Source organism: Heterodontus francisci, chromosome 36 (genome assembly GCF_036365525.1).
Source record: "Heterodontus francisci isolate sHetFra1 chromosome 36, sHetFra1.hap1, whole genome shotgun sequence".
Lineage (NCBI taxonomy): Eukaryota > Metazoa > Chordata > Chondrichthyes > Heterodontiformes > Heterodontidae > Heterodontus > Heterodontus francisci.
Genome location: NC_090406.1, coordinates 5,044,421 through 5,071,331, shown reverse-complemented (window position 1 = coordinate 5,071,331; position 26,911 = coordinate 5,044,421). Strand labels below are relative to the sequence as shown.

Below are 26,911 nucleotides of genomic sequence, written 5' to 3'. Positions count from 1 at the left end.
ATAGGTTGGTTGTGGAGAAAGTATTTCCACTCATGGGGGAGAGCAGAATAAGGGGGTGTGAATATACAATCGTAACTGATAAATCTATAAAGAATTTCAGAGGAATTTCTTTACACAGTGTTTGGTGAGAATGTGGAACTCGCTGGCTAAGGAGTATTTGAAACAGAGAGCATTCATGGGTTTAAAGGGAGCCTTGATGCATAACATAAGAGTGAAGGGAATAGAGGGATGTGGGGTCAGGGTGGGAAGAGGCTTGTGTGGAGTAGAATTTTAAATGATACAGCACGGATGAGGCCATTCGGCCCATGGTGGCTGTGCAGGTGTCATCCGTCTAGTCCCACCATACTCTCTTAGCCCTGCAAATTTCTCCTTTTTGAAGTATATATCCCATTCCCTTTTACTATTGAACCTGTCAGGCTATAAACACTGGCAAAGATCAGATCGGTTGAATGGCCAATTTCTCCGCTGGTGGTTCTGTGTAACTTTGTAAAACCTTTCATCACGGTCAAAATATATTTGGGCACAAAACGTAAAGCTCCAGGACTGCGGAGGTGGAGCAGAGAGTCAGTGCCCAGTGGGTTAGTTACATGTTAGTTACATAAATTGACTCCTCGCTAGCTGAGGATTCCATCGGCAGTTGTTGAGCTAAAGTCAGGGCTGATTCTGCAGTGACCTTGTTGACAGATTAAACCTCCTGGCACTGTCTCAAGATGGATCTGTAGCAAGCAGTGGTTACAATTCGCTAAGGGAGAAGATTAGGGCCAAGCCTCAGTTTAGACGTTCACACACAACAATAACTTGCATTTAAATAGCGTCTTTAAAATAGTAAAAATCTCCCAAGGTGTTTCACAGGAGCGTAAAACCAGACAAAAATTGACACCAAGTCACACAAGGAGATAATAGGTCAAGTGACCAAAAGCTTGGTCAAAGAAATAGGTTTTAAAGAGCAACTTAAAGGAGGAGAATTCGAGGTGGAGAAGCAGAGAGGTTTAGGGTAGGAATTTCAGAATTTAGAGCCCAGACAGCTGAAGGCAGAGTCGCTAATGGTGAAAATCAGGGATGTGCAGGAGGCCAGATTGGAGGAGTGCAGATATGCAGGTGCAGCAAGCAAGTAAGAAGGCTAATGGTATAATAGCCTTTATCGCAAGAGGATTTGAGTACAGGAGTAGTGAAGTCTTGCTTCAATTGTACAGAACCTTGGTTAGACTGCACCTGGAGTACTGTGTGCAGTTTTGGTCCCCTTGCCTTAAGAAGGATATTATTGCCATAGAGAGAGTGCAACGAAGGTTCACCAGACTTGTTCCTGGGATGGTGGGACTGTCCAATGAAGAGAGATTGGGGGAACTGGGTCTGTATTCTCTCGAGTTTTGAAGAATGAGAGGTGATCTCATTGAAACCTACAAAATACTTAAAGGGATAGACAGGGTAGATGCAGCTAAGATGTTTCCCCTGGTTGGGGAGTCTAGAAACAGGAGACACAATTTCAAAATAAGGGGGAAGCCACTTAGGACCGAGATGAGGAGAAATGTCTTTACTCAGAGGGTTGTGAATCTTTGGAATTCTCTACCCCAGAGGGCTGTGGAAGCTCAGTCATTGAGTATGTTTAAAGCAGAGACTGACAGATTTCTAAATATCAATGGCATAAGGGGATATGGGGAGAGTGTGGGGAAAAGGCATTGAAGTGGTTGATCAGCCATGATCATATTGAATGGTGGAGCAGGCTCGATGGGCTGAATGGCCGACTCCTGCTCCTGTGTTCCTATATCTGGGAGGGTTGTGGGGCTGGAGGGGCTTACAGAGATAGGGAGTGGCAAGGCTATGGAGGGAGTTGAAAATGAGGATGAGAATTATAAAATCGAGGTGTTGCCAGACCAGGAGCCTGTGTATATCAGTGAGCACAGGAGGTGATGGGTGAATAGCATTTGGTACGAGTTAGGATATGGGATGTGGAAGAGTTTTGGATGAGTTCGAGTTTACAGAGGGTGCAAGTGGGAGACCCACCAGCAGAACATGGAATAGTTGAACCTAGAGGTAACAATGGCATTGATGAAGGGCTTTAGCAGCAGGTGAGCTGAGGCAGGGGTGGAGGAAACAACAAGCCTGAGGCCTTTGCATGTGCCTTATGTTGAGGTACAGCTGTAGGCCTAAAGCCTGCCTCAGGTAAGCCTTCAGTTCAGGTACAGAGCCAAGGATGTAATAAAATACTAGAAGCCTCGTCTTGAACCTTCCAAGATTAAAAACACCCTAGGACGGTGTAAATATCAACGTGTGAAAGCAGAAAAATTGAGTTTTCAACGTCAGATTAACACAGTTTCATTTAATTCCCTTTGGGAGGATCAGGGAGAAATGTCACATTCTGTCTTGTCGGAGTATTTAGTTGTGGTTACAGAGCTCCCTGCAGGGATTAAATAAATGGACAGAGTGCAAGACACTGCGTTTGGTTTGTTGGGACAGGCAGGACATTCTGTACTTTCATATGCTCCTATCTCAGAGAGCTATATGAAGTGGACGCTGGGTTGTGTGGACTACAGTTATACTGCCAAACAACCTTAACAGGGATTGAGGCTTTGCTGTGCACAGACAGGCCAGGATCGGGATCAGGATTAGAGTTTGGATTAAGGTTAGGAGTTGGGTTAGGGTCCATCTAGTTTAGTCCCTCCAGGGAGGTGTGTAACAGCTGAAATCTCCAATAGGACACTGAAGTTTGTTTTGAAGACAGCACTGGAGATATCAAATATCCCGTGGCCGTTGCAGAAATAACATACAGACCAGGGCTCCTATAATTAGGGTCAGGAGCTTCTGACTACGAAGCCATGTACTGTGTCCCACATCTTTGAGAAACAGCTCCATGGCAACATATTGTGACTGAATACTGGGGACATTCTTCACTGTGATGAATCCTCTCCACAACCCTCTCCTTCTGAAAATGTGTCTTTTCACCCACTAAATAGAAAATCAGTGTTTGATTCCTGCTTTCTATAAAGAGCCATTGCTAACAACAGTCTGACACTGATTCACAGGCTATTCTGCAGGCAGTATTACTGAATGGTACACCATGCTTAACCTCTACAATAGTAGCCAGAGGCCCTTAAATGTGCCTTCTGTTGAGAGACAATAATAGGCCCAAAGCCTGCCTCAGGTATGGCTGCAGTTTAGGTACAGAACCAAAGAAGCAATAAAATACTAGAAGCCTTATCGTGAAACTCCTAAGATTAAAAACAAGGAAGATGAAATCCCTCTAGGACCATGGAAATGTTGTCCTTAGTGTGACCAGTGGTCAGGGTTGAAAGATGGAAGATTGATGAACAGTTACACTTAATTTCCTTTGTCAGGGAGGAATGTCACTTTCTCACTCCTGGGTAATCTTTACAGGAAGATATAATTTTTTTTTCTTTTTTCTTTATTATTCGTTCATGGGATGTGGGCGTCACTGGCCAGGCCAGCATTGATTGCCCATCCCTAATTGTCTTTGAGAAGGTGGTGGGGAGCTGCCTTCTTGAACCGCTGCAGTCCATTTGGGGTAGGTACACCCACAGTGCTGTTAGGAAGGGAGTTCCAGGATTATGATCCACCGACAGTGAAGGAACGGCGATATAGTTCCAAGTCAGGATGCTGTGTGACTTGGAGGGGAAATTGCAGGTGGTGATGTTCCCATGTGTCTGCTGCCCTTGTCCTTCTAGGTGGTAGAGGTCGCGGGTTTGGAAGGTGCTGTCTAAGGAATCTTGGTGCGTTGCTGCAGTGCATCTTGTAGATGGTACACACTGCTGCCACTGTGCATCGGTGGTGGAGGGAGTGAATGTTGGTGGATGGAGTGCCAATCAAGCAGGCTGCTTTGTCCTGGATGGTGTTGAGCTTCTTGAGTGTTGTTGGAGCTGCACCCATCCAGACAAGTGGAGAGTATTCCAACACACTCCTGACTTGTGCCTTGTAGATGGTGGACAGGCTTTGGGGAGTCAGGAGGTGAGTTACACGCCGCAGGATTCCGAGCCTCTGACCTGCTCTTGTAGCCACGGTATTTATATGACTATTCCAGTTCAGTTTCTGCTCAATGGTAACCCGCAGGATGTTGATAGTGGGGGATTCAGCAATCGTAATGCCATTGAATGTCAAGGGGAAATGGTTAGATTCTCTCTTGTTGGAGATGGTCATTGCCCGGCACTTGTGTGGCGCGCATGTTACTTGCCACTTATCAGCCCAAGCCTGGATATTGTCCAGGTCTTGCTGCATTTCTACACGGACTGCTTCAGTATCTGAGGAGTCGTGAATGATGCTGAACATTGTGCAATCATCAGTGAACATCCCCACTTCTCACCTTATGATTGAAGGAAGGTCATTGATGAAGCAGCTGAAGATGGTTGGGCCTAGGACACTATCCTGAGAAACTCCTTCAGTGATATCCTGGAGCTCAGATGATTGGCCTCCAACAACCACAACCATCTTCCTTTGCGATAGGCACGACTCCAACCAGCGGAGAGATTTCCCACTGATTCCTGTTGACTGCAGTTTTGCTCGGTCAAATGCTGCCTTGATGTCAAGGGCAGTCACTCTCACCTCACCTCTTGAGTTTAGCTCTTTTGTCCATGTTTGAACCAAGGTTGTAATGAGGTCAGGAGCTGAGTGACCCTGGTGGAACCCAAACTGAGTGTCACTGAGTAGGTTACTGCTAAGGCACTGTTGATGACACCTTCCATCACTTTACTGATGATTGAGAGTAGACTGATGGGGTGGTAATTGGCCGGGTTGAATTTGTCCTGCTTTTTGTGTACAGGACATACCTGAGAAATTTTTCGTATTGCCGGGTAGATGCCAGTGTTGTGGATGTACTGGAACAGCTTGGCTAGGGGCGCGGCAAGTTCTGGAGCATAGGTCTTCAGTACTATTGCCGGAATGTTGTCAGGGCCCATAGCCTTTGCAGTATCCATTGCCTTCAGTCCTTTGTTGATATCACGTGGAGTGAATCGAATTGGCTGAAGACTGGCATCTGTGATGCTGGGGATTTCAGGAGGAGGCCGAGATGGATCATCAACTCAGCACGTCTGATGAAGCTTTATCTTTCGCACTGATGTGCTGGGCTCCCCCATCATTGAGGACGGGTATATTTGTGGAGCCACCTCCTTCAGTTAGTTCTTTAATTGTCCACCACCATTCACGGCTGGATGTGGCAGGACTACAGAGCTTAGATCTGATCCGTTGGTTATGGCATCGTTTAGCTCTGTCTACCACACGCTGTTTATGCTGTTTGGCACGCAAGTAGTCCTGTGTTGTAGCTTCACCAGGTTGATGACTCATTTTGAGGTATGCCTGGTACTGTTCCTGGCATGCCCTCCTGCACTCTTCATTGAACCAGGGTTAGTCTCCTGGCTTGATGGTAATGGTGGAGTGGGGGATATGCCGGGCCATGAGGTTACAGATTGTGGTTGATTACAATTCTGCTGCAGCTGCTTGACTAGTCTGTGGGACAGCTCTCCCAACTTTGGCACAAGCCCTCAGATGTTAATAAGGAGGACTTCTGGGTTGGAATTTCAAGATTCCACAGAATAAGTAAGTAAAAGATCAATGACAGGTACAAGCATTTCATCCATTGAAGTCCAACCCTTCAGCACGACTCTCCTGTTAAAACCCATCTTTCTAGTGCCCTAACCCTCCCATCAAAACCCACCCATCTACCACCCAAACCCTCCCATCAAAAATGGTCTTTCCGACATCTGTCTGAATCAATTTCTCATTAAGTTTAATTTAATCCCCTCATTTTTACTTTTCTCTCTGACTGTAAAGTAATATTCCAAGGTTACCCCAACTACTTAATAATTTAGATCCATTGACAATGCTGGAAGTTGTGGCTGCGTGCAACATGACAGCTCAGTGCTGGGATAATAGTTCTTGTGTCTTTACTTTTAAACTGCGGGAAGAAGACAAAAGAGGAGAGGTCATTTTGTCCTCATTTCTGGTGACATCATCCAGTCTCAGTAAGAGCATCATCAATGGGCAGTGACACAATGCCTCACCCTCCTGAGTCTCTGCTCCAGCCTCAGCTCATCTGCTGCTGAAACCCTCATCCATGTCCTTGTTACCTCCAGACTCGACTATTCCAACACTCTCCTGACAGGCCTCCCAACCTTGCACCCTCCAAAAACATCACCTCATCCAAAACTGCAGGCTGTATCCTACCTCGCACTGTGTCCTGCTCGCCCATCACCTTCTGCTCACTGATCTACATTGACTCCCAGTCCGGCAATGCCTCGATTTAAAAATTCACAGCCATGTTTTAAACTCCATCCTTAGCCTTGCCCCTTACTATCTCTGTAACCTCCTCGAGCCCTGTAACCCTCTGAGATCTTTGCGCTCCTCCAATTCTGGCCTTTCGCTCCACCATTGGCGGCCGTGCCTTCAGCTACCTGGACCCTAAGCTCTGGAATTCCCTCCCTAAACCTCTCCGACTCTCTCCCCTCCTTTTAGATGCTCCTTCAAACCTACCTCTTTGACCAAGCTTTTGGTCACTGGCCCTAATTCTCCTTAGATGGCGCAAAGTTTGTCTGATAACACTTGTGTGAAGTGCCTTGGGACATTTTCTCTATATTAAAGGCACTATATAAATGCACGTTGCTGTTGTTTTGGAGACACAGCTGTCCCTGATTGTTTGTGTCTGACACATGAGTAAGGGTCTCTTGGGAGATCAGCATGTGGAATCCAAACCCTGAGCAAATGTGGGTGCCTTCAGGAGAGGCAGAGAGACAATCCGAGGGGAACATCAAGGGACAGCGAATGTTTCATTGGTTGTTGTCTGTTGGACGAAGGGTTGAACACCATCACTGTCTGTGTTGTCTCACTCACAGTCCTTCTTCAGCTGGTCTGAAACACTTAACTTGCCGCTGGTCAGGTGCCAAGAGGCTGTTAACACGTAATAAAAGCCCTGGCTTTGTGGCTTTACACCCCCAATGTAGTGGGTTTGTTCTGTCCCAGCGACTGGTTACCATCTGAATACTGAGATTGCATTTAGCCCGGAGCTCCTGGAGGCTGAGTAAAAGATGCTTCTGTCTGGCAGAGAGCCGGGCTCATGTCAGGAGCCTGTTAGGGGATTAGAAACCGAGTTTATTACAGGACAGCAACCCGATCAGTCTGTGGGTGAAGGACGCTATTCTCAGCAGTGAATGTTTGTTGAAAATGGAATACACAGGTGAATTGCAGCTATGATCTTATTGAGTGGTGGAGCAGGCTCAAGGGACCAAATGGTTGGCCTGCTCATATTTCTTATGTTCTTATATTTTTATGAGGTTGCACTGTGGGGGTAAGCTTACACTGTGGATGAGGTTCCACTGGGAATGAGGTTGCACTGAAGGGTGAGGTTGCACGGGATGGGGGGGGAGGTTGCACAGGGGGATGAGGTTGAAGAGGGGGATGAGGTTGCACTGGGGGATGGGGTTGCACTGGGGGTGGTGAGGTTGCACTGGGGCGGGTGAGGTTGCACTGGGAGGTGAGGTTGCACTGGGGGTGAGGATGCACTGGGGGTGAGGATGCACTGGGGTGGGTGAGGTTGCATTGGGGGTGAGGATGCACTGGGGGTGAGGTTGCACTGGGGGTGAGGATGCACTGGGGGTGAGGTTGCACTGGGGGTGAGGATGTACTGGGGTGGGTGAGGTTGCACTGGGGGTGAGGATGCACTGGGGTGGGTGAGGTTGCATTGGGGGTGAGGATGCACTGGGGTGGGTGAGGTTGCATTGGGGGTGAGGATGCACTGGGGGTGAGGTTGCACTGGGGGTGAGGTTGCACTGGGGGTGAGGATGCACTGGGGTGGGTGAGGTTGCACTGGGGGTGAGGTTGCACTGGGGGTGAGGATGCACTGGGGTGGGTGAGATTGCACTGGGGGTGAGGATGCACTGGGGGTGAGGATGCACTGGGGTGGGTGAGGTTGCACTGGGGGTGAGGATGCACTGGGGGTGAGGATGCCCTGGGGTGGGTGAGATTGCACTGGGGGTGAGGTTGCACTGGGGTGGGTGAGGTTGCAGTGGATTCTCAAACTCCTTATCAGCCAAAATGAACTCCTATTTGCACGCAAAAGCTCAATGTTTTTGTCTCTCTGTCCCTCCCCTCTCTGTCTCTTTCTTGCATGAGTCGAATTGGGCTCTTTCCTATCTGCTGATTCTGTTTTTATATCTCTGCAGATAAACTATTCGGCAAAAGTTTCCTCCAGGCGGGACGTTACATCATGTCCCATAAATCATGGATGAAGACAGTTCCAACAGAGAATTGTGATGTACTGATGACATTTCCAGGTACTAACATCTCCTTAAAAGTAACTTGATCAGAGATAATTGGCTGAATATTCCCCATTCAGTAGTGGTGGACTTGGAGGAGAGGTGCGGGGGGGGGGGGTTACTGTTAAAATACGGGGAGCTCTGTCGGGACGGCTCCCTGAGGCATTCCTGCCACTGGGAATCTTCAGTTTCCCTGGATCAGGCAGGGAGTAGAATCATCCACAGAGGCGGGCAGCCAATGGAGATGATTAAGGCTCAAATTAGGGGCGATTTAGAGGGCTGTCCGGGGACGGAATGGCCTCTGCTGCATGCGGAGCTTGCCATCTTAATGCAGGTGGTCTCCCTGCCACAGGCGGGGGGTGTGGGGGCAGCCGCAGGAAGGAAAGGTCGTCCCACAGTCTAAAGATTCACCCGGAGGGGTTTCCCCTCTGCTCCGAGGGGCCTAATGTCTTTTCCCCTCGCTTCCCCGAGTGTCTCCGTGTTGAGGTGCCCTCGCGGCCCCCGACCTCTCCTGGTGGGGCTGCCGAGGCTCCAGAGCAGTGGGACCTCTGACTGGAGAGGCAGCATCGAGAGCCTGCCCACCGTCCTTAATTGGCGGCAAGCCGGAGACGGCTAATTAGGAGGCTGTCTCCGGGAAGGTTGTGCTGGAGGGCCTGCTGCCAGTCAGTGCAGCCTCGGCATTCCCATTTAGTCTGACGTTCGGAAATCCCGGCTATTTCACCGAGTAGCTTATATCCTGGGGCTGCTGTTCATGGAGGTTTGGTCACTGTTCTAATCTCATCTCTGTAGATATGGGAATATTTTTGTTCAGAAAACTGGCAGCTGCTCTAAATTTCCGTGACCTCCACACTCAGTATTCAGGTGAAAACATTCCCAAGCTGCTGCAAACGGGATCCAATACTTTGGAATTCATTTGGCGGGTGGCTGCAGGGTCAGATAGCCTTCCGATGGAGCTCAATGAAATAGCTGTACAGTCATATTGATCGCAGTCTTGTGAGGGAAGGTCGGGGCTGTGATCACCCACTAACTTATTCCAGGTGTCAGCTGTGGGTACTACTACTCCCTCTGAGTCAGATATTGTGGGTTCGAGCCCACTCCAGAGACTTGAGTACAAAATCCAGGCTGACACTCCCATTGCAGTACTAAGGGAGTGCTGCACTGTTGGAGGTGCTGTCTTTCAGGTGAGATGTTAAAACTAAGGCCCTGTCTACCCTCTCAGGTAGCCGTAAGAGATCCCAGTGTCCTGGCCGATATTTATCCCTCAATCAACACAAAAACCAGAATATATAGTCATTATCACATTGCTGTTTGTGGGATCTTGCTGTGTGCAAACTGGCTGCTGTATTACCTGCATCACAACAGTGTCTACACCTCAAAAGTACTTCATGGGCTGTAAAGGAATGTCATGAAGGCATTATATATATGCATCTGTCTTCTCTTTTGGTGTACATGAGAGTAAAACATCCATATACACATGTGGTACAATAGATATACAGTGTAGAGAAGGTATGTTTTATATGTCAATGAATGAAGAGCATAGTAACATATTTCAAGGGGAACATAGACAGATTGGCAAAGTGGGCAGACAGGTGCAATTTAATGCAGAGAAGTGTGAAGATGTATGTTGTTGTAGGAAGAATACAGACAAGTGTGAGGTGATGCACTTTGGCAGAAGAGATAGGGTGAGACAATATATACTTAGTGGCACGGTTCTAAAGAGTGTGCAGGAATAGAGGGACCTGGGGGTGCATGTGTATCGATCTTTGAAGGTGGCAGGACATATTGAGAGAGTGGTCAGTAAAGCAGTTGGGATCTTGGGCTTCATAAACAGAGACATTGAGTACAAAAGCAAGGAAGTTATGCTGAACCTTTATAAAGCTCTGGTTAGGCTTCAACTAGAATATTGCATCCAGTTCTGGTCACCACACTTCAGGAAGGATGTGAGGGTCCTTGAGAGGGTGCAGAGGAGATTTACCAGAATGGTTCCAGGGATGGGGGATTTTAGTTACAAGGTTAGATTGGAAAAGCTGGGGTTGTTCTCTCGGGAACAGAGGAGATTGAGAGGAGATTTGATAGAGATGTACAAGATTATGACCGGCTTAGATAAGTTAGACAAGGAAATACTGTTCCCATTAACTAATAGTACAAGAACTAGGGGACTAAGGTAAAAGCAAAATACTGCGGATGCTGGAAATCTGAAACAAAAACAAGAAATGCTGGAATCACTCAGCAGGTCTGGCAGCATCTGTGGAAAGAGAAGCAGAGTTAACGTTTCGGGTCAGCGACCCTTCTTCGGAACTAAGGTTTTGGGTAAGAGATGCAGGGGGAATATGAGGAAGAATTTTTTTAAACAGTGAGTGGTAATGACCTGCCCATGAGGGTGGTGGAAGCAGAGACAATGAATGACTTCAAAAGAAAATGAGATGGCCATTTGAAATAAATAAATTTACAGGGCTACGGGGATCGACTGGGGGAATGGGACTGACTGGATTGCTCAGTGTAGCCTCCTTCTATATCGTAAATGACTCTATGACAATGAATGCAGAGAGGCAATGCAATAGAAATGGTACAATTTTAAAGGGGGTGCAGGAACAGAGAGACCTGGAGGTGTATGTACACAAACTTTGAAGGTGACAGGCCAAGTTAAGATCACTGTTGAAAAAGCATCTGGGATCTTTGCTTTATTAATAGAGGAATAGAGCACAAAAGCAAGGAGGTTATGCTAAAGCTTTATAAATTATTGGTTAGGCCCTAGCTGGAGTATTGTGTCCAATTCTGGGCACCACACTTCAGGAAGGATGGCAAAGCCTTGGAGAGGGTGCAGAGGAGATTTAATAGAGGTGTTCAAAATGATGAGTAAATAAAGAGAAACTGTTTCCACTGGCAGGACGGTTGGTAAAGAGTGGAGAAAGAGCTCGGGGAGCAGAACTAATTAGATAGTTCTTTCAAAGAACTGGCACAGGTTCAATGGGCTGAATGGCCTCCTACATGCTTCAGATTCAATGACTGTGGCGTGCTACAGACCTATAGATGAGATATGGGATCTGGGCTGCACTGCCCCCCAAAGCCAATATAGCCCTCCCGAGATGTGGTGCCCAGAACTGAACACTGTTACTCCTGATGGGATCTAACTAGAGTTCATACAACTATAGCATAACTTGCATCCCATTTGTATTCCAGTCCCCTTGAGATAAAGGCTAACATTCCATTAACCTTTTGAACTATTTTTTGTACCTGGTCATTAGCTTTTAGTGATTTCTGTATACGAACCTCTCTGCTCCTCAACAGCTCTTTGCTTCTTCCATTTGTCTTTCTTAGATGCAAAGCCTCACACTTCCCCACGTTGGCCTCCCTCTGCCACAGTTTTGAACACTCATTTAATCTGTCAATGTCCCTTTGCAATTTCCTGCTGCCAATAAATGCTGGCCTAGCCAGTGACGCCCACATCCCAGGAAGGAATAGAAAAAGTCTACACTACTTACTGTGCTGCCTAACGTAGTTAATTCATCGAGCTTGGATATCTAGCTCTCTATTCCATCATCAAGGTTACTGATATGTACAGTGAAAAGCAGAGGCTCCAGTACAGTTCCCTGGAGGGACTCCACTAGTCACATCCTGCCAATTGGAGTATATACTCATTGTCCCTACCCCGTCTTCTACCTTCTAACCAATCCCCTACGCATGTCACTAGGTTATGATTAGATTAGATTAGATTAGAGATACAGCACTGAAACAGGCCCTTCGGCCCACCGAGTCTGTGCCGAACATCAACCACCCATTTATACTAATCCTACACTAATCCCATATTCCCACCAAACATCCCCACCTGTCCCTATATTTCCCTACCACCTACCTATACTGGTGACAATTTATAATGGCCAATTTACCTATGAACCTGCAAGTCTTTTGGCTTGTGGGAGGAAACCGGAGCACCCGGAGAAAACCCACGCAGACACAGGGAGAACTTGCAAACTCCACACAGGCAGTACCCGGAATCGAACCCGGGTCCCTGCAGCTGTGAGGCTGCGGTGCTCAGTCCTTTCTGAGCAACTTTATCTGGAAATCCATAAAAATATCACCCATAAACACTCTCTTCTTGACCACGTTAGTTACCTCCTCAAAAAAATTCAATGAGGTTCTTTAGATGTTCATGAGAATGGTTCCAGGGATGAGGAATTTCAGTTATGAAGATAAATTGGAGAAGTTAGGACTGTTTTCCTTGGAGAAGAGAAGGCTGAGAGGTGATTTGATCGAGGTATTCAAAATCATGAGGGGTCTGGACAGAGTAGATAGGGAGAAACTGTTACCACTCGTGGAAGGATCAAGAACGAGAGGGCACAGATTTAAAGTATTTGGTAAGAGAAGCAAAAGTGACATGAGGAAAAACCTTTTCATGCAGCGAGTGGTTAAGGTCTGGAATGCGCTGCCTGAGAGTGTGGTGGAGGCAGGTTCAACTGAAGCATTCAAAAGGGAATTAGACAGTTATATGAAAAGGAAGAATGTGCCGGGTTATGGAACTAGGGAATTGCTCTTTCAGAGAACTGGTGCAGACATGATGGGCCGAATGGCCTCCTTCTGCACTGTAACAAATCTGTGATCTGTGAGATGTGATCTGACTTACCCTTTACAAATCCATGCTGGCTCTCTCTGACCAACTCATATTTATCTAATTGCTCAGACACTCTGTCCTTGATAACAGATTCTAATAACTTCCCCACAATAGATATTAGATTGAGAGACCCTAAAACTTCCTGGTTTATTTCTCATCCCTTTCTTTAATAGTGGAGTGACATTGGCAATTTTCCAATCCAAGAGGACAATATTGAATCAGGAGAGTTTTGGAAGGTCATGACTAACACATCCACAATGTCCTCACTTACATCTTTTAATATCCTGAGGTGGAAACCATTGGGTCCTGGAGATTTGACTAGTTCCAATCTTATCATTTACTCCATTAATTTAATTGTATCTCTGGTACTTTGTTCTCTTCGTCTACTGTGAAGACCAATGCAAAGTGAGTACTTAGCAGATCAGCCATTTCTTTATTGCCAACTATAACATCGTGTGTCTGTCTTTAAGGGGCCCACGTTACTCTCAGCCACCCTCTTTGTCTTAATATATTTATAAAGAACTTTGGTGTTATCATTGATCTCCCTCGCACGTATTTCCTTGTATTCCCTTTTTGAGTTTCTTACTGCTTCCGTTATATCTCTTTGCTGTTTGTTGATCTCTTCCACTCTGTGGGATCTCCACTATGCTTTTTTCTTTTAGTTTGATATTATCTCTCACTTCTTTGGTTGACGAAGGTTGTTTAATTACAGAGTAGATCTCTTGCTCATGAGGGGTGTGTACAGGTCTTGTACCTCCCACTGTTCACCTGTAGTTTTAGTTTTACCCGTTAACAGTTCCGCCCAGTCTAGTGTGATGAACTTCTGCCATATCCCTCCAAAGCCCACCTGACCTAAATTTAAAACCTTGCTTTGTGACTCACTATTCTTCCTTGGATATTAAAGTTAATCATGTTAATGACACTGTTAGCTGAGTATTCCCTTACCATTAGATTGTTAACTAGGTACATACAATTATATAGAATGAACAGCACAGAAACCGGCCATTCAGCCCAACAGGTCCATACCCCTGTTTATCATCCACTCAAGTCTCCTCCTATCCTTCATCTCACCCTATCAGCATATCCTTCTATTCCTTTCTCCGCCATGTGTTTATCCAGCTTCCCCTTATCTACATCTATAGTATTCTCATCAACCATTTCCTGTGGTAGCGAGTTCCACATTCTCACCACTCTCTGGGTGAAGGAGCCTGTTTAATCTTTCCAGTTAGTTATAACCTGTTAGGTCTGCCATCATAGTTGTGAATCATTTTTTGCACCTTCTCCACTGGCTGTATATCCTTTTTATAATATGGAGACCAGAGCTGTGCATAGTACTCCAAGTGTGGTCTAACCAAGGTTTGATAAAAGTTTAACACACTTCCGCAACAGCTTAAAAGACCAGTGTAAAAGGTAGGGGTGGGGGGAGGTTGGGAGGGTGGTGTGGGTGAAGTCCTGAATTTCTGTCCCTCCCCACTCACAAACTGAAATAGGGGTTACCGTGCTCTGTAACCCCAGGAATCAGTGTTGCCAGGACATTGAACTGAACAGACTGTGGCTCTGTTCTCTTGAAAAGGGAAGGCTGAGGGGTGAATTGATGGAGGTCTTTAAAATTATGAAAGGGTTTGATGGGGTCGAGGTAGAGATGTTTCCACTTGTGGAGGAGACGAGAATTAGGGGGCTATGAATATAAGACAGTCACTAATAAATCCAATCGGGAATTCAGGAGAAACCTCTTCACTCAGAGAGTGGTGAGAATGTGGAACTCACTACCACAGGGAGTGGTTGAGGTGAATAGTATCGATACATTTAAGGTGAAACTGGATAAACACATGAGGGAGAAAGGAATAGAAGGATATGCTGATAGGGTGAAATGAATAAAGGCGGAAGGAGACTCATGTGGAACATTGGTACCAGCATGGACCTGTTGGGCAAAATAGCCTGTTTCTGTGCTGTACATTCTATGAGGGAGAGCACACATGCACACACCCCTACCTGTCAGAAACATATCACAGGGCCGCTGACTACATCAATCACAGGACTGGAGCTGATTGGGTTTCCAGTGCCCTTCGTCCTCAACCCTCCCATTTAAAACTGGAGTCAGAGTTCAGTCTGCTCCTCCCTCACCTGCTTCCCCCATTCCCCCCACTGTGTCCATCCTATTGGCAAGATGCCCTGGAACTTGGTTCAGGGTGGTCCCAGCGCTGTGTGTGAAGCCTAATGATGCCAGGTTGGGAAACGGAGAGGGGCAGGACAGCAGCTAATTGACCCTCCCACTTGAACAGCAGACAAACTCATTGCGATAGTCCTGGGGTGAGGATGGGTCGAGCAATTGTTGGCATTGACAATCACAACAACAACAAAACAGCAAACTGAACTAGAGTAGCCATATAAATACTGTGGCTACAAGAGCAGATCAGAGGCTAGAAATCCTGCAGCACATAACTCACCTCCTGACTCCCCAAAGCCTGTCCACCATCTACAAGGCACAAGTCAGGAGTGTGATGGAATACTCTCCACTTGCCTGGATGGGTGCAGCTCTAACAACACTCAAGAAGCTCAACACCATCCAGGACAAAGCAGCCCGCTTGATTGGCACACCATCTACAAACATTCACTCCCTCCACCACCTTCAACATTCACTCCCTCCACCACTGATGCACAATGGCAGCAGTGTGTACCATCTGCAAGATGCACTGCAGTAACTTGCCAAAGCTCCTTAGACAGCACCTTCCAAACCCGCGACCTCTACCAACTAGAAGGACAAGGGCAGCAAATGCATGGGAACACCACCACCTGCAAGTTCCCCTCCAAGTCACACACCATCCTTGCTTGGAACTATATCGCCGTTCCTTCACTGTCGCTGGGTCAAAATCCTGGAACTCCCTTCCTAACACCACTGTGGGTGTACCTACACCACATGGACTGCAGCGGTTCAAGAAGGCAGCTCACCACCACCTTCTCAAGGACAATTAGGGATGGGCAATAAATGCTGGCCTAGCCAGCGATGCCCACATCCTGATGATGAATTAAATAAAAGGCTCTGATATTAGAGAGAGAATTTGTTTCATTATCCCACAGATACGACAGATGACCACACGTTGCTATGGTTATTGAACCACATCCGGCTCGGAATCCCGGAGCTGATCATCCAGATTCGACATCACAAACACACCAGCGTTTACGCATTCTTCGTGACGGCAACCTATCAGAAGTAAGTGGGAGCTGGGTGCTGTGTGAATCTGTTTCAGTGAGACAGGTGCTGAGTAGGGTGAGGAGTGTCTGATGTCGGATGTGTGTGTGGAATTTGTATGGGAGAGGGGGTGGTGTCTGGGGTTAAGCATGGCATATGGACGTGAGTTAAGGCCGACTTTGTACATGAGCTGGCTGTGGTCCATGTACATGCTGGGCCTTTCTGGCATTTGATCGGTGACCGTGCTCTCTCTCTATGTCTGTGTGCAGCTTGCTCCGAGGAGCTGAGGAGTTGGGTTTGCGGAAACCAGTGAAAGAGGAGTTTGGTGGCGGGTCGAGGGCGTTTTCCTGCGAGGAGGATTACATCTACGAAAGCATTGAAAATGAAATCTATTTCTTCACTTCTCAGGTGAGGCAGTGTGGGGGAGTTCCACCAACAGCCCTATTGGCAGAAGGCGTTAATATCACAACAGAAAAACCCTCTTATAGACTTAAGCACAGAATCCAGGCTCCCAGTGCAGTACTGAGGTAGTGCTAAAGTGCCTTCTTTAAGATGAGACGTTAAATCTCGGCCCCTGTCTGTCCTTTAAGTTGGATGTAAACTATCCCACGGCACTATTTCGAAGGAGTTCTCCCTAGTCTCCTGGCCAGCATTTATCCAGCAACCAACATCACCAAAACAGATTATCTGGTCGTGTAAACAGATCTGTTCATTATTCTACCATTAACACTGGACTAATTGTCTTTCACCACAAGCATTAACACACGCTTTGCCTTTGTCCCAGGACAGCTTTGTTATTTAATCTCTCTTGCCCTCTGCCCTATCACACACCTTTCCTTTTGTTCGCTTCCCCACTACCCCACCCCCCTTCTCTTGCTTAAAACCTAATTCTTTTCTAACCTTTGCCAGTTCTGATGAAAGGTCACTAACCTGAAATGTTAACTCTGCTTCTCTCTCCACAGATGCTGTCAGACCTGCTGAGTATTTCCAGCACTTTCTGTTTTTATATCTGAGCATTCTGGTCAGACGATTGGGAGTGTTTTAGAAACCAGCAAAGGGCCACCAAAAAGTTGATAAGGGAAAAAAATAGAACGTGAGAGTAAACTAGCTAGGAATATAAAAACAGATTGTAAGAGCTTTTATAAGTCCATAAAAAGGAAGAGAGTAGCTAAAATAGACGTTGGTCCCTTAGAGGCAGAGACAGGAGAAATCATCATGGGGAATGAGGAAATGGCAGAGGCACTGAATAAATATTTTCACAGTTGAAGACACAAGTTCTATACCAGAAATAGGCAGTAACCTAGGGGCTAAAAAGAGTGAGGAAATTAAGGAAATTATCAGCAGAGAAAAAGTATTGAAGAAACTTGAGGGACTAAAATCTGACAAGTCCCCGGGACCAGATGGCCGACATCCTAGGGTTCTAAAAGAGATAGTGGATGCGCTGACTATGATTTTCCAGAATTCCTTAGATTCAGGAATGGTCCCGTCAGATTGGAAGTTGGTAAATGTTACGTCGCTTTTCAAGAAAGGAGGTAGAGAGAAAACAGGGAACTACAGGCCAGTGAGCCTAACATCAGTTGTTGGGAAAATGCTGGAATCTATTAGCAAAGAAGTCTTAACATTACACTTGGAAAAGCAGAGTATGATTAGGACAAGTCAGCATTGTTTTAGTAAAGGGAGATCCTGTTTGACAAATTTATTCGAGTATTTTGAGGATGTAAATAGAACATAGAACATAGAACAGTACAGCACAGTACAGGCCCTTCGGCCCACGATGTTGTGCCGAACCTTTAACCTACTCTAAGATCAAACTAACTACCTACCCTTCATTCTACTATCATCCATGTACCTATCCAAGAGTCGCTTAAATGCCCCTAATGTATCTGCTTCTACTATCACCTTAAAATTATGCCCCCTTTCCACCCTGGGTAGATAAAGGGGAACCAGTAGATATAGTATACCTGGATTTTCAAAAGGCATTCGATAAGGTGTCACATAAAAGATTAATAGGCAAGATAAGGGCTCATGGTGTTGGGGGTAATATATTAGCATGGATAGAGGATTGGTTAACAGACAGGAAGCAGAGAGTGGGCATAACTGGGGCATTTTCAAGTTGGCAGGCAGTGAATAGTGGGGTGCTGCAAGGATCAGTGCTGGGGCCTTAGCTATTTACACTCTATATTAATGACTTGGATGAAGAGACAGCGTGTAATGTATCTAAGTTTTCTGATGATACAAAGCTTGGTGGAAAGGTAAGCTGCGGGGAGGCTGTAGAGAGGCTGCAAAGAGATATAGACAGGTTAAGTGAGTGAGCAACAAGATGGCAAATGGAGTATAAGGTAAGGAAGTGTGAAGTTGTCCACTTTGATCATAAAAATAGAAAAGCAGAATTTTTTAAAAAGTTGTGAAACTGGTAAGTCATAGAGTTATACAGCACAGAAACAGGCCCTTCGGCCCAACGTGTCTACGCCGACCATCAAGCACCCCTCCAATCTAATCCTATTTTCCCGCACTTGGCCCATAGCCTTGTATGCTATGGCGTTTCAAGTGCTCATCTAAATACTTATTAAATGTTGTGAGGGTTCCTGCCTCTACCACCACTTCAGGCAGTGTGTTCCAGATTCCAACCACCCTCTGGGTGAAAAATGTTTTCCTCAAATTCCCTCTAAACCTCCTGCACCTTACCTTAAATCTATGCCCCCTGGTTATTGACACCTCCGCTAAGGGAAAAGTTTCTTCCTATGTATCCGATCAATGCCCCTCATAATTTTATATACCTCAATCAGGTCCCCCCTCAGCCATCTCTGCTCTCAGGAAAATAACCCTAGCCTATCCAGTCTCTCTCCATAGCTGAAATGCTCCAGCCCAGGCAACATCCTGGTGAATCTCCTCTGCACCCTCTCCAGTGCAATCACATCCTTCCTATCATGTGGTGACCAGAACTGTACACAGTACTCCAGCTGTGGCCTAACTAGCGTTTTATACAGCTCCATCATAACCTCCCTGCCCTTATATTCTATGCCTCGGCTAATAAAGGCAAGTATCCCATATGCCTTCCTAACCACCTTATCTACCTGTGCTGCTGCCTTCAGTGATCTATGGGCAAGTACACCAAGGTCCCTCTGACCCTCTGTACTTCCTAGGGTCCTACCACCCATTGTATATTCCTTGACTTGTTAGTCCTCCCAAAGTGCATCACCTCACACTTCTCAGGATTAAATTCCATTTGCCACTGCTCCACCTATCTCACCAGCCCATCTATATCGTCCTGTAATCTAAGGCTTTCCTCCTCACTATTTATGACACCACCAATTTTCATGTCATCTGCTAACTTACTGATCATACCTCCTATATTCACGTCTAAATCATTAATGTACACTACAAACAGCAAGGGTCCCAGCACCGATCCCTGCGGTACACCACTGGTCACAGGCCTCCACTCGCAGAAACAACCCTCAACCATTACCCGTTGTTTCCTGCCACTCAGACAATTTTGGATCCAATTTGCCAAATTACCCTGGATCCCATGGGCTCTTACCTTCTTAACCAATCTCCCATGCCTTATCAAAGGCCTTACTGAAGTCCATGTAGACTACATCAACTGCTTTACCCTCATCTACACATCTACTCACCGCCTCGAAAAATTCAGTCAAGTTAGTTAGACACGATCTCCCCCTGACAAAGCCATGCTGACTATCCTTATTAATCCCTGCCTCTCCAAGTGGCGATTAATCCTGTCTCTCAGAATTTTTTCCAATAATTTCCCTACCACTGATGTTAGACTCACTGGTCTATAATTATCTGGTTTATCCCGACCACCCTTCTTGATTAATGGTACCACATTCGCTGTCCTCCAATCCTCTGGTACCTCTCCTGTGGCCATAGAGGATTTGAAAATTTGTGTCAGAGCCCCTGCTATCTCCTCCCTTGCGGCACATAGCCTGGGATCCATCTTATCTGGGCCTAGGGATTTATCCACCTTTAAGCCCGCTAAAACAAATACTTCCTCCCTTTCAATACTATTCAATAATTTGATCAAATATATCACAATCCCCCTCCCTGATCACTACACCTACATCGTCCTTCTCCATAGTGAACACAAATGAAAAGTAATCATTTAAAACCTCACCTATGTCCTCCGGCTCCACACACAGATTGCCACTTTGGTCCCTAATGGGCCCTACTCTTTCCCTGGTTATCCTCTTGCCCTTAATATACTTATAAAACGCCTTGGGATTTTCCTTTATCTTGTCTGCCAGTGATATTTCATGTCCCCTATTCGCTCTCCTAATTACGTTTTTAAGTACCCCCCCACTTTCTATACTCCTCTTGGGCCTCTGCTGTTTTCAGTGCTCTGAATCTGCCATAAGCCTCATTTTTTTCCTTATCCAATCCTCTATATCCCTTGACATCCAGGGTTCCCTGGACTTGTTGGTCTACCCTTCACCTTTCCAGGAGCATGTTGGACCTGAACTCTCACTATTTCCTTTCTGAATGACTCCTACTGGTCTGATTTAGACTTTCCTACAAGAAGCTGCTCCCAGTCAGATCCTGTTTTATCATATTGAAATCTGCCTTCCCCAAATTCAGTACCTTTATTTCCAGTCCCTCCATGTCCTTTTCCATAACTACCTTAAATCTTACAGAGTTATCGTCACTATCCACGAAATGCTCCCCCACTGACACTTCTACCACTTGTCCAGCTTCATTCCCAAGGATTAGGTCCAGTACTGCCCCTTCTCTTTTAGGACTTTCTACGTACTGGCTCAAAAAGCTCTCCTGGATGCATATTAAGAATTCCACCCACTTTAAGCCTTTTGCACTAAGACTATCCCAGTTAATATTGGGGAAGTTGAAATCGCCTACTATTATTACCCTATTATCTTTGCACCTCTGAGATTCGCCTACATATCTGCTCCTCTATCTCTCCCTGTGTTTGACTTTGTCCGTCTCTGTGCGCCTCTCGACCGTCATTACCTATAAAATGCAGCTTGAATGACCCCTTTTTCACTGGTCCTGTCTCACATCTAATCTCCCGTCAATTAACCAATGGGGGTACGTATCCTGGAGGCTTGGAATAGGACACCACATCTGCACCTGCTGTTGCCTCTTCTGTCGCTTTCCCTGTGAAAGGGAGAGAGAAAGAGATAGAGAGAAAGAGAGCTGGGCAACAAACACAGAAATTCCAACTTGAAATGTACGTGTTACAATCACTCGATTCAGGGCAGCTGAGGGAGTTGCTGGTCAAGCACAATCACACAAGCAAAGGGAAGCAGGGCAAGTACATGAGGGAGAAAGATATCGAAGGATTTTCTGATAGGGTGAAATAAATTGGGGTGGGAGGAGGCACATGTGCAGAATAAACACCAGCATGGATCAGTTGGGCTGAATGGCCTGTTTCTGAGCTGTAAAATTCTGTGTAACTTGATGTAACTCTATCAAGTTGGTGAGGAATAAACGGTCAGAAGTTTTTTTTGAAGCAAAATGAAACAAAAATGTCTTGTGTTTGCAGGAACGACAGAGCATTATCAGATACTGGCTGGAAAACCTACGAGCAAAGCAAGGAGAAAGTTTACACAATATCCACTTCCTGGAGGGGCAGCCAATCAGTAAGTAGCTTCTAATCAAATAAAGCACAGGCATGTGTAGAAATTCAATTTGCAAGTGATACAGTCTCCAGCATGTGACAGGAACGACCCCCCACCCACCACCATGTTACTCAATATAGTACAAGCACATTTCATTCCTCACTCCAGCATCTTGCCCTAAACCCCTAAGCCCAAACATGTACATCACCCTCCAGTTTGACTCTGAACTTGTCTTCAAGCCCCCGACATAACTATGGGTCTCTGTGTCCATTTCTGTCACCAGTCCATCTTTAACTGACTGGGCACCTCTTTGTTTCTAATACCTGGCTCACACATTACCTGTAAAATGCAGTGTCAGCCCTGCTGGTAGCACTCTCACCTCTGAATCAGAAGGTTGTGTGTTCATAATCTTGTTGGAGGCGGAGGGGGGGGTGGTGTTGATGTGATGAACCCTCCAGAGCTGTCAGCCCCGAACAGAGTGGAGGGGTGGGGTGAACGTGTGTGGTGCTGGGACGGAATGTTGGATAGGTGAACGTAATTGAAGTGGGGGGGGGAGGAGGGGCATGAGTTCCTGTCGTGTTATCTGGATACTGACCAGTCTGCGTTATGTCCAGTTGCAGAGCTCCTGACCCGAGGGATTATTCAGCAAGTCCTTCCCATCCATGAGCAGCGCATCCTCAACCGACTGCTGAAATCATGGGTTCAAGCCGTCTGTGAGTCACAGCCAGTAGGTGTGTACAGGCACTGGATACTGCTGGTCATTGATTGATTGTGTGGGTCGCAAGTGAAAGAACATCAAACATTTCAGGAACAGGAAAGGCCCATTCGCATGGACAATCCAGACTGATCACTAAATCTTGATTTATATTATTTTTTCTTACAGTCTTTTCAAATCCTGTACTATGAGGCCTCCTGCACAGTGGGCACTCCTGTCTCCTGCACCATGGGCCTCCGGCACCGTGGAGCCTCCTGCACTATGAGGCCTCCTGATGTCCTGCACTGTGGGGCCATCCTGGTGTCCGGCACCGTGGAGCCTCCTGCACTGTGGGGCCCTCCTGGTGTCCGGCAATGTGGAGCCTCCTGCACTGCGGGGCCTCCTGCACTGTGGGGCCTTCCTGATGTCCTGCAATGTGGAGCCTCCTGCACTGTGGGGCCCTCCTGCACTATGGGGCCTCCTGCACTGTGGGGCCTTCCTGATGTCCTGCACTGTGGGGCCCTCCTGGTGTCCGGCAATGTGGAGCCTCCTGCACTGTGGGGCCCTCCTGGTGTCCGGCACCGTGGAGCCTCCTGCATTATGGGGCCTTCTGCACTATGGGGCCCTCCTGATGTCCTACACTGTGGGGCCCTCCTGGTGTCCGGCACTGTGGAGCCTCCTGCACAATGGGGCCACCTGCACTGTGGGGCCTTCCTGATGTCCTGCACTGTGGGGCCCTCCTGGTGTCCGGCAATGTGGAGCCTCCTGCACTGTGGGGCCCTCCTGGTGTCCGGCACCGTGGAGCCTCCTGCACAATGGGGCCACCTGCACTGTGGGGCCTTCCTGATGTCCTGCACTGTGGGGCCCTCCTGGTGTCCGGCACCGTGGAGCCTCCTGCACAATGGGGCCACCTGCACTGTGGGGCCCTCCTGATGTCCTGCACTATGGGGCTCTCCTGGTGTCCTGCACTGTGGGGCCCTCTTGCACCCTGGTACTAGGTTCTTCACTGAGGCCTTTGCTGTTCCTAACACTTCCTGTATATTCTAAGCCTTCTTTTCAGATGTTGAATCTGCTTTCCTCTTTTCCAGACGAAATCTGTGACTATTTTGGGGTTAAAATCGCAATGTATTTCTCCTGGCTCGGATACTACACATGGTGCATGATTTACCCAGCCGTGATTGGCCTTGGACTGTGGACATTTACAGAATCTGACCAGGTAGAGTCTACAGGTTTATCCATCTCTCCTCGGCCAGAAATCAATCCTGAATTTTTGATGCACCAAGCATGTGATGGCGGAATATTACTACTTATACTCTGAGATTTACACCAATGTACTTTCATGTGGGAGGCTCAAGACAAACAGTTGTTTTCAGTGAAACACTTGCTTCAAAGTTTTATTCAAACTAATGTTGGGGGTGACCATTCTTATTTACCACCCATGCCTTAGGTGTCAGCTGTGGCTCAGTGGGTAGCACTCTCACCTCAGAGTCAGAAGGTTATGGGTTTAATTTGCACTCCAGAGGATTCAGCACAAATTCCATGCACCTCACCCTCTAGTGAATATGAGGAAGTTCTGCACTACTGAAGGTCATAGAGTCATAATGGCATAGAAAGAGGTCGTTTGGCCCATCGAGTCTATGCTGGATCTCTGTAGAGCAATCCAGTCAGGTCCTGTAGCCCTGCAAGTTAATTTCTCAAGTGCCTATTCAATTTCCTTTTGAAATCATTGATCGTCTCCACTTTCATCACCCTCATAGGCTGCATTTTAATTTCCCGCTGCCTGGACCGGTGACAGGCGGGTGAAGAAAATGGCGACCCGCATATGCAGGCCGCACGCCACCCTGCCACCGTGATCTAGTGCATAGCGGCCCACCCTTCCCCCCCAACCCCCCCCCCCCCCCAAAATCAGGTGGCGGGGGTGGCCTCGGCGATGCCATCAATGGCGTTGCCTGTTTCTGCGCAGGCACTGGTGCCATTTTTAAAGGGCTGCCAGGCCTGTATTGACAGATGAAAGTTGACCCTGTTTCCCACCTCCCCACCAACTGCAACAAAAAATAAAATTTAACCCACACCCCCTCCCCCCAACTACAGCAGAAAAGCCCAGATTACCCCTGCTAAGTGCAGGGTTCAACCCTTCCCCCCACTACACTAACAATGCAGAGTTGACCCCTTTCACCCCCTCCACTTCACTACAAATGCAGAGATCCCCCCTTCCCCACCTCGGTGGTGCCGGCTTTCCCTGGACGGGAAAGTGAAGGCGCAGGAGTGCTGCCTGTGACTCGGAAGATCCAGAACTGCCAGTCAGATTGCTCCAGCTTCCATTTAAATGTATTTAAATGGCTAATTTTAATATTGAAATCCGGGTCCTGCGGCCGAGCAACGGATGTGTCGCCATGACGCTTCACTGCCGCTGGGAAGATTGGGCCCTGCATTCCCGGTGTCGGGCTCCGTGGCAGGGTTGGGGGGGCCAGAAGATTGCAGCGGTGGTGGCCTGCCACGGAGCCCGACACCGGGAGCTCAACAAAGTCCAGCCCGTAGGCAGCGACTTCCTGGTCATCACCACTCATTGCGTAAAAATGTTCTCCGTCACATCCTCCCTGCATCTCTTGCCCAAAACCTCAGATCTGTGTCCCTTAGTCCTTGTATCATCAGCTAACGGGAACAGCTTTTCTAAATCTATCACAATCTTACACACCGTCTTTCGGATAGACGTTAAACCGAGGCCCGATGTGGACATTAACGATCCCATGGCACTATTTCAAAGAGTAGGGTGTTCTGGCCAATCTTTATCCCTCAAACAATGTCACAAAAAAAACTGATCATTTATCACTTTGCTGTTTGTGGGATCTTGCTGTGTGTAAATTGGCTGCCATGTTTCCTACATTACGACAGTATTTCATTGGCTGTAAAGCGCTTTGGGACATCCTGAGGTCATGAAAGGTGCTATACAAATCCAAGTCTTTCTTTCCTTCACAGACCAGCCGTGATGTGATCTGTGTGGCCTTTGCCCTGTTTAATGTTGTGTGGACCACCTTGTTTCTGGAAGGGTGGAAGCGTCAGAGTGCGGAGCTTGCTTACAAATGGGGAACATTAGACCGACCAGCAGAGCTTATCGAGGAGCCCAGGACCCAGTTCAGGGTGCGCGTTACTTAAATATTGGTGCTATGTTTATACACGTGGTATAAAGTTTGACATGATACGGTCCAAAATGTAAACTGGTGAGGAAATCCCTTTTTGTTAATCACAGAGGATTTACAGCACAAAAACAGGCCATTCAACCCATCTGGTCTGTGGTGGTGTTTATGTTCCACACGAGCCTCCTCCCACCCTACTTTATCTCTTCCTATCAACATATTTGTCTATTCCTTTCTTCCTCATGTGTTCATCCAGCTTCCCCTTAAATGTATCGATACGATTCACCTCAACCTGTCCCTGTGGTAGCGAGTTCCACATTCTCACCACTCTCTGGGTAAAGGAGTTTCTCCTATATTCTCTATTACATTTATTAGTGACTAACTAAAATACTTATGGCCTCAAATTCTTTTTAAGCTGCATTATCCTCACCTAAAAATGATTTTGCCCCATTTATAATCTGCTGACATGTAAATAATATGAGGGAAAGTAAACCTTGTTCAGGACGCATTGGCCTGAGAAGTCTGTTACTGAATCTTTTTGTGTAGAAACAATCGAAGGGGTGATGATATTCCCATTGAACAAGAGGACAAGCTAAGGTGGAAGGAGAAGGCTCGTGTGGAGCATAAGCACTGGCACAGACCAGTTGGGCAGCATGGCCTGTTCCTGTGCTGTAAAATTCTATGTTACGAGCCGATGCCCATAGACACATGTAGCCCAGAATGCCTAAGTTCCCACAATGCTATTTTTGAAGAAGAGCAGGGGAGTTCTCCGGTGTCCTGACCAATATTTATCCCTCAATCAACATCATTAAAACAGATTACCTGGCCATTATCTCATTGTTGTTTGTGGGATCTTGCTGTGTGCAAATTGGCTGATGCGTTTCCTACAACAGTAACTACACTTCAAAAAGCATTTAATGAACTGTAAATTGCTTTGGGATGTCCTATGAAAGGCACTACAGAAATACAAAGCTTTTTACAATGGCAAGTGGTGCCTGAATTGGGGAAGTGTTCTACTCCTGATACTAATGTCCCTCACCTTGATAAGCACACAGTCATCACACTGTTTGCTGTACAATATTTTTAATGCTTCTCATCTCTTTCTCACGGCAGGGTGTCAAACGAGTCAGCCCAGTTACAGGTTGTGAGGACTTCTATTACCCACCTTGGAAACGGAGGTTGTTTCAGTATTTTGTCAGTCTTCCTGTCTGTCTCTTCTGTCTCTGTGTGGTCTTCTTGACCATGTTAATCTGCTTTGAACTGCAGGTCAGTACCAGCCACCTGTTCAGTCTCTTGTGTCGAGGTTTTGAGATGATCCACTTGTACAGTTGTGTACAACATAGCAGAGCGTGATTGTAATTCTGCTGTTGGGGATATGGCTGCTGTTTTATAAATATGTAATGTGAAGCCTCAACAGCAAGAAATTGTGTCTTTATTCCTCAGG

At 46.8% G+C, this 26,911-nt stretch overlaps 1 protein-coding gene across 2 annotated transcripts in view; it reads left to right on the top strand.

Annotated features, from left to right (window-relative positions):
* The window catches only part of ano8b (anoctamin 8b), a 126,409-nt gene that overhangs the window by 47,883 nt on the left and 51,615 nt on the right, over positions 1–26,911 (top strand). Inside the window, exons 2-9 of one of the 2 annotated variants that reach the window (XM_068016012.1) lie at positions 8,160–8,270; positions 15,940–16,072; positions 16,321–16,459; positions 21,564–21,660; positions 22,254–22,370; positions 23,422–23,549; positions 25,310–25,471; positions 26,581–26,733. In XM_068016012.1, coding sequence (XP_067872113.1) covers positions 8,160–8,270; positions 15,940–16,072; positions 16,321–16,459; positions 21,564–21,660; positions 22,254–22,370; positions 23,422–23,549; positions 25,310–25,471; positions 26,581–26,733 — 1,040 coding nt within the window. The remainder of the gene's footprint in view (positions 1–8,159; positions 8,271–15,939; positions 16,073–16,320; positions 16,460–21,563; positions 21,661–22,253; positions 22,371–23,421; positions 23,550–25,309; positions 25,472–26,580; positions 26,734–26,911) is intronic. The other variant, XM_068016013.1, reaches the window with a different exon arrangement.